General features: G+C 37.5%; 1 protein-coding gene across 21 annotated transcripts in view; it reads right to left on the reverse strand.

Annotated features, from left to right (window-relative positions):
• The window catches only part of LOC137098440 (NACHT, LRR and PYD domains-containing protein 12-like), a 254,566-nt gene that overhangs the window by 191,401 nt on the left and 50,543 nt on the right, over positions 1-12,622 (reverse strand). For 13 of the 21 annotated variants that reach the window (XM_067474676.1, XM_067474683.1, XM_067474720.1 and 10 more), the window contains exons 1-3: positions 5,405-5,515; positions 2,692-2,771; positions 1,460-1,594 (exon numbers count right to left, since the gene is read on the reverse strand). The exons of the other annotated variants lie outside the window; for them this stretch is intronic. In XM_067474676.1, coding sequence (XP_067330777.1) covers positions 1,460-1,594; positions 2,692-2,771; positions 5,405-5,446 — 257 coding nt within the window. In that variant the 5' untranslated portion in view covers positions 5,447-5,515. Of the gene's footprint in view, positions 1-1,459; positions 1,595-2,691; positions 2,772-5,404; positions 5,516-12,622 lie in introns of those variants that run through there. 21 annotated transcript variants of the gene reach the window in all.

The following is a 12,622-nucleotide window of genomic DNA, read 5'->3' on the forward strand; positions in this document are numbered from 1 at the left end:
CAACAAATGAGCTGATGAAGTGAGGAGCACACGTCCTGTGGATGAGTGGAAAATTATTTTTATGGTGAAGAAACATTTTAATAATTCACCAATAAGAATCCTCTGCAGCTGTAGGATATGTGTCTTCTTAAACATAACCTTATAAACATAAGGACCTTGATCTGACATTTCTAACATCACACTGGAACCTGCTGAAACATAACCTGCTCTGAAATAACACCAAGCGAATAAAGTGCAGGAAATGTGTGTCATCATTTTAGATTTTACATCATGTCACACCCTCAGTGCTCTGCACAAGTCATGTGATCAGTTGTATACAAGAGATTAAAAGGTGGATGTTTGATTTTAAAATATTTATTAGATATTGTATTGATTAAATACGTCTTGATTACAGTTGGTATTTCATTTTTATTTTTTTTATCTTACACAATTTCAGTTGTTTTTAAAGTGTTTTATTATTATCATTGTTGGAAGAGTTTTCGTTAAGAATCTCCATTACCAGTAATAAAATATAATAAGTACATGCAATGATTTATAAATCATTTGAAACCTGTTTATGAAACTAAGATTTATTTATTAAATTAAAAATGTACAATCATAAATATACACGTATATATAAAAGAAAAGGATTAATTAATAAAATAATAGTTGTTAATTTGAACTCCCTAAGTAAACTTCAGGAAATTGGTATGATATGAAAAGTATTGTATGAATGAATGAGACGGACAGATTCTTCAGACTCAGCAAAAAGGGACTGAGAGAAACCCTCAGTTTGTTAAAGAAAAGCTTCACCAGCAGGTTCACAAAAGTAAAGTTACTACTTTAAGATTTATTAGAAATAAACTAAAATACTCTGTGGACTGTGAAAGTAAATTATACAAACTACAGTATTTAGTCACAGTAAATCTAAGATTTCTACATCATTTCAAAACCTAAATCCTCCTACAATCTCATCATCAGTGTGTATGTGATGTAAACAGGTGAATGTGAATAACCTGGTAACCACGGTAACACTTCAGGGATTTTAACCCGATCAGTTAATGTTTAAAATTCGTGCTGTGAGTAAAAGTGGCGTTTGTTGGTCATATTTTTATCACTTTAGTTCAGCTGAATCCTCTGGTTCCTCCTTCATAGTGACCTGACTCCAGGGTTTATTACATATGTGCTGACGACAAGAACAACAGTGGACAGAGAAGCTGACAGCACAGTTTTGGTGGTGAACCAAAGAGTCACTGTGTTAAACTACAGAGAAGCAACAACAACTTTCTACCCTGACATGTCCTGTCCTGTCACCAGCCTCCATCTGCAGAGAGACAAAACCCCTACAGCTTTAAGTTGGAGACATAGACTCCTCCTGATCATCATCTCCACTGTCTGTTGTTGGTAACAGTGAAGAGCAACTGATAAAACAGAGCAGAAGTTTGTCTTCCTGCTCACTGAGTCATCTTCAGTCTCTTACTTTGTGTCTGAGGGTCCAGGTCCATTACTAAAGCCTGGAGGAATGCTTCTGGACCGGTCACTCTTCATAGACAGACAGCTGGATCCTGTAGACTCTGTTCTGTCCTTCTTTTCCTCCATCTTCTGAACATCAGCTCTGGGAAATGACAAAAAGGAAGAAGCACACAGATTTTACTCCACCACTGCTTTCTTACTTTAGAGCAACAGAAATTAATTTCAGTTTCTGTTTTAGCAGCTTCTTCTCATGAGTCTGTCTGTGTGTATTAACATGATGTTTTCATGATCAACAGCTTGAATTAAAAAGGGTTTTAGTAGAAATGTTGGTATTTGCCTGCAGTATAATCACAAAGATCATTATGATCATTACGTCTTAACCAAACATTACATTTATCATCAGTAAGTTCATATCATACAAACAGCAGCAGATAAACATTTCTATAAACTGACAGGAGTAACTGAGCTCAGTAACCAGGAGGTAACACACAGTACAAGTTCCTCATTTTCTCTGAGTCTCTCTGTATAAACAGCAGTGGACAGTGTGTGTTGTGTCCACAGGGACAAACTGACTCAGAGACTTTGACAGTAAAATAAGAAGAATGTTGGATTAACACTCACCCTGTCTCACACTTCACTTGGGTTATTAGTAAATTTACATTTATGAATATAGAATTTAGCAAATATAAAATGTATTAGAAAATATTGGTCACTCTCCTCTTCACTTTGTGTCTTTCTCCCTCTCTGTCTCCTTCTCTGTCTCCCTCTCTCTGTCCCTTTCTGCAGGTGTCCCCGGCTTTGGAGCTGTGTGTTTCTCCAGTGTGCAGCTACTGGTCCTAACAACCTGCCAGATGTTTTGTTGTTGCCCACCCTGAGCCTGGTTCTGGTTCTACACATCTGTATAGTCTTCATTTCATTCTGTAAAGTGACTTTGTTGTGAATTGGTGCCATATAAATAAAGTTGAATTCTATGTTATTAAAAATTCAGATTTTTTTTTTAAAAAAAGTTGAAATTACTGAGGTTAGAAGAGTCTTATCTCAGTAAGCTGTGTGACAATTTACCACTGGCTCTGTTTCTCTAGTGCTTTTATACAAGTTATTATTCATTTTGCAAACAAAAAACACAAATGAATGATAATAATAAAATAAATGTTAATGCTGTATAATACGACAAATGTCTGTGTATAAAACAACAAGTCTTGTTTTCAGAAACATCAGCAGACAGATGTTCAGTCTTACTTTGTACAGAGCTGCTCTGACTGTCTGTCTGCAGTCCAGGTCTTGTTCTGGATCTTTCTCCAAACTGCTTTTTCTTCTCTCTGTGAAAACATTTCTCTATAACTAACTAATCAGTAGATTTCTGTTTTTTTCTTTTTTTACTACAGAAACACCATCAGTAGTTTGTGGAAATAAAACCCAGACTAAGATCCATCTTAGTCTGAACCAGTATCTGCACTAATAGTTCTGCATCATGAATATAAATCATCCTCAGTGAATCATCTTCATCAGGTCAGTTTACAGTAGAAACTGTCTCTTGTTTTTATCATTAACACTTGTAATAAACAGACATAACCACAAGACATTATCAGAGCTTTAGAATAAAAAAGGATTATGTGTTTTTCTCCATCAATAACCTGTTTTCAGAAAAGTTGGGATGCTGTAAAACGTAAATACAATCACGACGAAATTATTTCCAAATAATAACAAATATAGATTTTAACTATATTTGTGAAGGCAGCAGTGGTGGAGCGGTTAATGCTGTTGCTTCACAGCTAGAAGGTCCTTGGATCAAATCCCTGACCAGCTGCAGTCTCTCTGTGTGGAGTTTGCATGTTGTCCCTGTTTTTGTGCGAGTTTCCTCCCACAGTCCAAAGACATGCATGTTAGGGAAATTGTCCCTAGGTGTCTGTCTGTGTATGTCTCTCTGTGTTGGCCCTGAGACAGACTGGAGACCTGTCCAGGGTGGATAAGTGGTGGATGCTAATTGTGAATTTGACACCAAAAACCTAAAGACGCGTCTCTTTGTTTGTCCTACATGTGTCATGTTCTTTTATGTGACTGTCACAGGTTTGTCTTCACAGTTCACTTTGTTACATGTGACAGTGGTTTACAGCTCACACACTGCACTGAATCTGCACAATCAACGGCTCAAACATAGATAAACATTTTGATTATCACAGTTTAATTAGTTCATAACTTTTTTTAAACAGGGACTGAAAGTTAACTTGCTATAAAACTCATATAATATATCATAAATATATTATATATATATTATATTATATAACTTACACCGCAAACTGTAGAAAATTTATTTTCCAGTAAAGTTTCTGTTGGAAAAAGTTCTGTTAGACATTTAACGATATATTGTCGATCATCTTAACGTCTACAACCACAAAACAAACAGGCAAATAGACTCACTGATCAGTTTCACCAGGTAAATGAAGTCCTACTGTAGCATACAGTGTCTTTATGAAGATCAGTTTCAGTTTTTGATGATAATTTTCAAAAAAGCTTTTAATTTAATTCAATATTAATTATTGAGAACATAATTAAAGGTGGTTATATTCTGAGGTTTTCCTAATATTAGACTAAAAATAGAGACACATCTGAAACTCAAGCAGAATAGAACCATAATTAAAGATGGAAAAACAGAAGAGCTAAGAGATTTTTGATTACTTTTAAAGTATTTGAATTTTTGTTTAGTTTGTACTGTGATTCTCCTTTTTCTGCTGAGTTTTAATTTGCATTAGTTGGAGCCTTGTTGATTTATTCAGCACTTTGCAAAAACCCTGTGAATTTAAGTAAAAGTAAGAATAACAAAAACTGTGGCCCAAGTTAAAGTTTTCCATTTACATTTTTTTGATTTGAATAAAAGTACAATAATATTGTAGCAGTATTAAGAATTGCAGTAGTAATAATCAGGTGAGTTGAGCGTCTGTCTTAGTTTGAACAGGTTGCACTAAAGATGTTAATCAGCAGAAATGTGCTTGTTCATTTTCAGCTGCTTTAAATGATTCTTTAGTTCCACACTGAACACTTCGTTTTTTGTGTTGGAGACAGAAACTTCGGCTGCAGACTCACTTACTTTTTTACAAACACTGAAGTTGATCAAACTGTTTGTTCTGCCTTTGAAAAGACAACATGGAAGTTCAAATTAATAGTAAGAGGAAGAAATATATTGTTTAAGAATTATAAAAGAAAATCATGATGTTAGATCTTAGTGAATAAAAAAATGTGTTTGATATTTCACCCAGAATGAAGCAATAAACTGTAATAAACTGTAATAAACTGTAATAAACTGTAATAAACTGTCCCATCAGATCAGTCATGGGGCAAAGTTCTGTTACTGCTCATAAAATATTTGTGTTAATACTTGTGTACTTTGACGTAAGTGGAAGTTTTACTTTCAGTTTACGATTTCTACAGAGCCACTTAAGAAAAGGTTTCGAGTTCTTCTTCTACCACTGCTGATACCAAACACATGTACAGTAATAAGACTCTGACCTAAAGACCCATGTGGAGATTCAACATCATCAGTAAATGTCAAATCCTGCTCACTTATCAAAGTCCTCTCATCATCACTGTCTCATTATTTATTCTTTCTGGAATAAAAATGAGATTTCACATCTTGTAAGGACTAAAAATCCCAAATAGTTGTTGATCTTGACTTTGATGACTTTGATGTCGTTCAATGTTCATTCTGTAATTATGATTGTTCAATAAAGCACAAACACTGAGTAGACACATAAAACTAAGAGTAAAGCCCACTGGACCTACTGACTGTAAGATCACAAACACAAGTCAGGTTTGAATGTCCTACTTTTCCTCAGTGTCTCTGTACTGATGTTGATTCTGTCTCTACTTTGCAAATGCAAAATGTTAATGTACCAATACACCAACAACATGGAAATGACAGTGGTTATTAAAAAGGAGTTAGTAGAAGTTCTCTTACTTGTTCATTTGTAGGTTTTTCACCAGACCAACAAGGCTTCATAGACAGCTGGATCCTGCAGACTGTGCTGTGTCCTCATCTTCCTTCCTCTGGACTTCAGTCAGTCTGAGAGGTAAATGATTAATATGACTGTGAACTGTGGACACAGGGATTATGACCAAGACGTCAGGTTGTAAATACAAAACAGGATCTTCAGTAACTGTTTTTTTTTTTTTTTAACAAAACATTCAGGTTTTATTCTTGGATTGTTTTATTCTGCACAATCACTACATCGTTTGTTATTGTGAAAACATCATGAAAATTTCTGAGACTATTTATTTCATGACAGATTTGCCAGTTTATGAAAATGTCCACATGAAAACACATAGAAAACACCTGAAACTCTCAAAGTCTCTGACTCTCACATTTCTACTGTGGAGGTTTGATGTGTGTCTCCCGTCACGTCCTGTGAGGCTTTAGTCCTTGTCCGAAAGAAGAAATCCACAGTAGGAACCATAGTTTTGGAAAAATCGTAAGTGAAAAATGATCAAAACTTTTCTTGATCGTTGGAAGTTTTGTTTAAATAATGATTTTTATGAAAAGATTCACCTGGAGACAAAGACAGCAGCTGTTGTGTCTTTGTCGTCCATGTTGTAAAAATGTCTTTTTACAGTCACATCTGGGATCTAAAGTCTCACCATCAGCCTGAAAGACCTGAGATCAGATCTACGTCTATGAATTTACAGATCTAACTTGCATCCTGTTTGCTGCTAATGATTTTTCTATCATCTTTATATCAACATCTTTTTATGAAGTGAAACAACATTTTCATAGAGCAGACAAATGGACCAAACTCAGGCTGAATGAGGAGAAAACACAAAGGGACTTTAGAAATAAATGCTCAGATATGCAGCTTTTATCTGTTTCTGCGCACAGATCCTGTGTTTGATAGAATCCATATTCTACATGTTCACATATCTTCAGTCAGGTTTGTCTTTTCTTGTGTAAATGCAGTTTGTCAAGGGTTGGGATTATTTTCCACTCCATCAAGACTCACATTAAGAGCTAATTAGCAATTAGTTTGCTGTGGATCTGGATCTGAGCACTGGTGTCACTGCTGCTCTGCTCCAGCTGGAGGCGCTGTAGGAGCAACAAGCAGCTCCGGTTGCTGAAGCTTTTTGTGGAAAGAAGCAGATGCAGACAGAGAGAAGAAGCTGCTGTATGACGATGAAACAGGACGTTTGACCGTGTGTGTTGTCCCACAGTATAAAGAGAAGAAAAAGACTGGGTCGGAGGCACGGAGGCTTTGACCTGCTCCGTTTCCGACCTGGGCCGGTGCACCCCTCCTTAGACGACCTGGTGGTCCCGGGCTCCCCCAGGAGCACCATATCGATACCGAACTTAGTGCGGACACCCGCTCGACACAGTCCGCTGCAGCTCAGAGCTCCTGAGCTCCAACGATCCTCCAGCCTCAGCCTCCCAGTAGCTTGGATTACAGGCGCGTGCCACCGCACCCGGCTACCGACGCCGTCATTCATGGAGGGTTGGAGTTTTACCAAGCTGACGTCATCAGGTGAACACGTCAAGCTGCAGTGGTCAGTGTTTGACCTCAGTGCTGAATGAATCCACCACCAAAATATGCTGCAGACCACAACTGAAGCTACATCACTGCTGGTTTTTCTCATGTGAGAACTCTACAGGGTCTGTGGTGCTGATTTGAATGATGTGACTGATGGTCATTGCTCCAGTGGAGACGGTGCAGAACCAACAAACCTGGATCCTGGTGGTTTGCAAAGAAACACTTATTGCAAACAGGCACAGGTCAAGTTTTTAAGAAGTTACTGAGGCATTTTAACAAATCCCTCATCAACATTATGAAGGAAAGTTTATATTTAAGTATAATATTTCCTGTATTTTGTTGTCATTTTATATAATATTTCACGGTTTGAAATAGGAGATAAGTGTGAAAATTACACACTTATTCTGTACTCGGTAAGGACAGCAGGGACATAAACATGCACAGAGGTTGGTGATCAGTCAAGGACAAACTGGGAACTGTTACCTCAGGGTCCTCAACAGATAAATCGACTCTATGAAGATTTTATTAAAAAGATTTGGTTTAACAAATTTCATTCTATAAACAAATGTTGTAAAGTGCAAAACCTGCCATCATCTCCTGTGTTAATGACATTTCAGCAGGTACAAATCAGACACGAATGATCATATTTGTCCCCACTGGGTGAAGCTCTGTTCATTCAGGAAGCGTAATTTACCCTTATACCTTTTCAGCACTTTGATAAGCACCTGTGAGCATGAAGTGACTCTGGGTCACTACAGTGTGGGATGATCTGCTGTTAGACAATAACTGACCTTGGAGCAGTTCTGCAAACACTATAAGACAAAACATGGATATGAGACAGATGTTAATCTCTTAATCAGATCTGAGTCTGAGATGAAGTCAGAGAATTTAAGCCAAAGATTCCTGTCATCATTTCCCCAGAGATGCTCCTGGTTTTCTATTGGTTTCAGTCTGTCCAGACAAATATCTGGGTTAGAAACAGAGAAGCCTGTAGCACGACCAGGACAGGCAGGACTCACTGGTGGTGAGGTCTGAGGGGGAAACCAGAGTCCATGCACGAGCCCTGGACTAGAAAAGGCAGGACACAAAGTGGGGTCCACACAACAACAGGAAACAGAAGTGCTGCAAAGTTACAAACCAGTGTGTTTCTATGCGGCTGTGATCAGGTCAAAGCAGAACTTGTGCATGTGAGTGGAGAAACGGCAGAAACAAATCCCTCATCAACTTTATGAAGGAAAGTTTATATTTAAGTACAAGTATTTCCCTTATTTTGTTGTCATTTTCTATAATATTTCAAGGTTTGAAACTGAAAATAGGAGAGAAGTGTGAAAATTACACACTTATTCTGTACTCGGTAAGGACAGCAGGGACATACACATGCACAGAGGTTGGTGATCAGTCAAGGACAAACTGGGAACTGTTACCTCAGGGTCCTCAACAGATAAATCGACTCTATGAAGATTTCATTAAAAAGATTTGGTTTAACAAATTTCATTCTATAAACAAATGTTGTAAAGTGCAAAACCTGCCATCATCTCCTGTGTTAATGACATTTCAGCAGGTACAAATCAGACACGAATGATCATATTTGTCCCCACTGGGTGAAGCTCTGTTCATTCAGGATGCTGAAGGTGAGAAGAGAGTTTTTCCTAAAAATGGCTTTTTTCTCAGTTGTATCATATGAGCATTTATGGGAACATGTCCATTTGTAAATACCACTAGTGGAGGACATATTTAATGACTCCACTCACTGTAAGATATGTTAGATTTATTTGTCAAATTTAAGCCATTACTCACCACAAGATCCTGCCTTATGAGACAGCAGCTCAATTGTTTATTGACTCTTTCACTGTGAAGCAGCCTCAGGTTTATCTGCAACACCACTGTGTTAACTTGAGCTTTTTCGATGTGTTGTACAGTAACTATTTCCAAACTATCTAATGTTTGCCAGCTCATATCTATCTAATGCTGCATTAACTACACAAATAAACATGAACTTAGAACCTTCACCACTTTAGTTCCATCATGACTGTTGGTTTCAGCTCATTTACATGAATCACATGTACAGTAGAAACTAAGCTCCAATATTTTCAATCACTTAAAACCTGCCTCCTTTTGAAAACATGTCACTGAAGCATCACCATGGTTTTTGTAAAGGGTTAGAAACAGAGAAGCCTGTAGCACGACCAGGACAGGCAGGACTCACTGGTGGTGAGGTCTGAGGGGGAAACCAGAGTCCATGCACGAGCCCTGGACTAGAAAAGGCAGGACACAAAGTGGGGTCCACACAACAACAGGAAACAGAAGTGCTGCAAAGTTACAAACCAGTGTGTTTCTATGCGGCTGTGATCAGGTCAAAGCAGAACTTGTGCATGTGAGTGGAGAAACGGCAGAAAGGTCACAGAAACCAGGCACAGAGGGAGGGAGGGATCTGAAACCCAGTTTGTGGTGCTCACAGCTTCAAACAGATTTTCTTGCAGAGCTCTGAATTGGGGCCATTTGTAGTAGAGAACTTTGGGTATAAAGGCCGAGAACTGTAGCTCAAGGGTTCAGTGAGTTAGAGGAGCTGAAGAACCAATGTTACAACCAAACCCAGTTTTTATTGACACTATCAACAAAAATCAAATGTCTGTTGGTGGACAACAAAACGTCCACTGTGATAATTGGACTGATTCCAAAGCAGAAATTGAAAAGCAGACAAACCCCCTGTGCTCTCATGGATCTGTAGTAAACTATTTCACCAAGAAATGTTTCAGTGGACAGTTGACCGTCTTCACATTTAGAAGCGGAGACTTTTCATGTCGTCTTCTGGTGAACGTAAAGACACGAGCACGTAGATAAACTGGCTGAGTCGTATCAGAGGTGAACATTTGCTGCTTTCCTGTCTTTATATATTCAGGACCTCAGTGTGTTCAACTGTTGGACAAACACGTCCACATGTTTGACTCTGTTTCCACTTTTATATTAGTAACTTCACCATAAGTAACTTTATTTAGATGCAGTTGTTGTGTGAGTGACTCTGAGTCCTGAACTACTTCATCAAGTTTTCTTTTGGAGGAACTTCACTTTTCTTCAAACGGTGCTGATGAGGTTTATTAACAGAATCACATTAGTCATTCAAACAACATGGAACAGGAACTTCAAGATTCTGCAGTCACATTCTAAATCCTGACAGGACAGAAACAGTCGCTGAGATCTGTTTGTGTTGCTCTGATATTTACAGCTCACATGAGATTTAAGAAACCAACTGAATTCTTACTGTGAAATCTTTAAACACAGGAAGTCAACTGATTATATAAATACATAAATTGACATATCTAATGATTAACTTGTGGATCTGTCTGACGTCTACATCAGAAGTAATACAAGTGTTCAGTAATTTAAAATTTGCAAACACACACGGCCCTGATTCTTTGTTACATGTGTATGAATGGAAGTGTCACATTATCCATTTTCCCCAATGTGCACAGATTTAATGTCAGAAGGTGATTTACATTGTACAGCAGGATTCACATGGCCCTGATGTTCCTTATGAACAAAGAGGGGATTCAGTGAAGTCTGACAAATTGACTGCAGGGTTTTTGTATTGGTCTGATCACAGATGTGCACTGTCTGTCTGTCTGAAGGAGAAACTAAACATTTCTATGAGGTTTCATATGCTGCTCCTCTTATATTGTCATTAGCTAAATCAGAAGAAGATAATTGGGAAAATGTTCTTCTGTGCATGAGTGGAAGCAGCTCGTGGTTGAGTCTTTTATTTATCTTTTGCCTGAACACATAGTGATAGAGGTGCGAGCAGAGAGGAGAGGGTTAGGATTGGATGAGCCAGTGATTCTTTCAGATTTCACAGTAAAAGAGCATGAAGCTGTCCTTGTTATAGAGTAGGTCTCATAATAAAACACCCTGATGTCACACGGAGCCTTAATGTAACCTGTGACAACATGTCAATGAAAAAAGGAAAAAAGAAAAAAATTTGATTAATTCATTCATTCATATTTCCAAGAGGGTGAATCAGATACAGTTTTTTTATGAGAAAAGTGGGATGTCACGTCATTCAAAACATTTTGGCAAAGAAAAAAAAAAACAGTTTTTTGCTGATTGAGGAAGAAAAACAGGAAAAAAACACATTTGGTTCCTGTTTGTTTTCATAGTGTGTAATAAATAGTTAACTGGCTTAATGTTCCATCTTTTCATATGTTGATGCAAAAAAAGTTCTAAAATAATTATTGTTGAATTCACATTATGCATCTGCACAGATGTTAATTTTAAACACTCATATTTATCTACTGAGGGACAAAAGTCTTGAATGTCGACCATGTTTTATCAATTAAGATTTTTCATTTGACATACAACCTCCCATGAACACGTCCATTCTGTCTATTTGTTAATACATCTGAATTCTGCATTAACCCTGGGAAAAAATGTAATATACAAATAAAACAAAATATATTTTTGAGCTGGTTGTGATAATACCAAAGTTTACTTACAGGCCCAGCAAATGACAATATTCTTTAAAACAAAAGCCACTGATGGAATTACATCAGTTTTTGAGTTGTTGAAGAAAAGCAGTTGTAATTGTGTCTTGTGAAACTTTCTCATTAAAGATACGTGATGGTGGAAAGTGGAGATTTGTACAGGATTTGCAAGTAGTAAAAATGGAAATTCATCCGAGAGCTTCAGAAGTATTAAATCCACAATCAGCTTCCACTAATTTCTCAATTGCTGATTTGGAGAATGTATTTCTATTTGTCCTTATGTTCGCTGACAGCCATTACTTTTTGCTTTTTCCTTAAAAATAATAGCGGTTACCTGGATAAGATTTGGCTTTTGAATTGACTTTTTGAGACGTCCAGGTGATTTTCAGCTGAAATCATTGATGACTTTCTGATGTGCAGCCTGTCTGAGAAAGCCTGCATGTTAGATAAGGTGAACCTACCCAAACATTTAGCAGAAAACTGACTCACATTACAGTTTGTCCTACCTAAAGAAACTTATTTAGGTCATGTGATCACAGCTGAGATCACATAACCAAACAATCTGTTCTAATATCTTTAACCAAGAAACAATGACGTCATACTGAAAACAATGGATTCACAGTTGCCAAGACAGAAAGGCTCCTTGTCTTTAATATTCTGTAGATATTATTATATTCTGTTTGGTTAAAGAGCCATGATGGCATGATGATAACCTATTGCTTACTTTTCAGCTAAGCTGGACCCTGTAGATGATGGAATATGATGCCTGCCAGCTGTGACAGTTGCAGAGAAAGCTGTCATGACTCAGACAAACAGTTGGTTAGACTGATCTAACTCTTTTGGTTCCTTATGCAGCCTCTCTTTCATCTTCCAGGAGCAGAGACTCATCACCTTTCTACAGCGAGTTGTTGAACAAACATAAAAGTTTTCTCATCACTCACTGCTGTGCAAACTTTTCCTACTGCTGAGAAAAAAAAGAAACAAAAAGAGGAGGTTGCAAATTCCAAATTTGAAATATTCTTCCTACACACTTATGAGGTTGACACACAGGTTAGTGACCCTGAAGGATCATTTGATGGAAAATGTACATAGCTAAGGTGGGGGTTCCTAGAGGGGGCCAGATGAATACAAAGCCAGAAACCAAATATCTGCAGTTTGAGTTTTCTTTGTGCCATTAATAAAATC

This window comes from Channa argus, chromosome 1 (genome assembly GCF_033026475.1).
Source record: "Channa argus isolate prfri chromosome 1, Channa argus male v1.0, whole genome shotgun sequence".
Taxonomy (NCBI): Eukaryota; Metazoa; Chordata; class Actinopteri; order Anabantiformes; family Channidae; genus Channa; species Channa argus.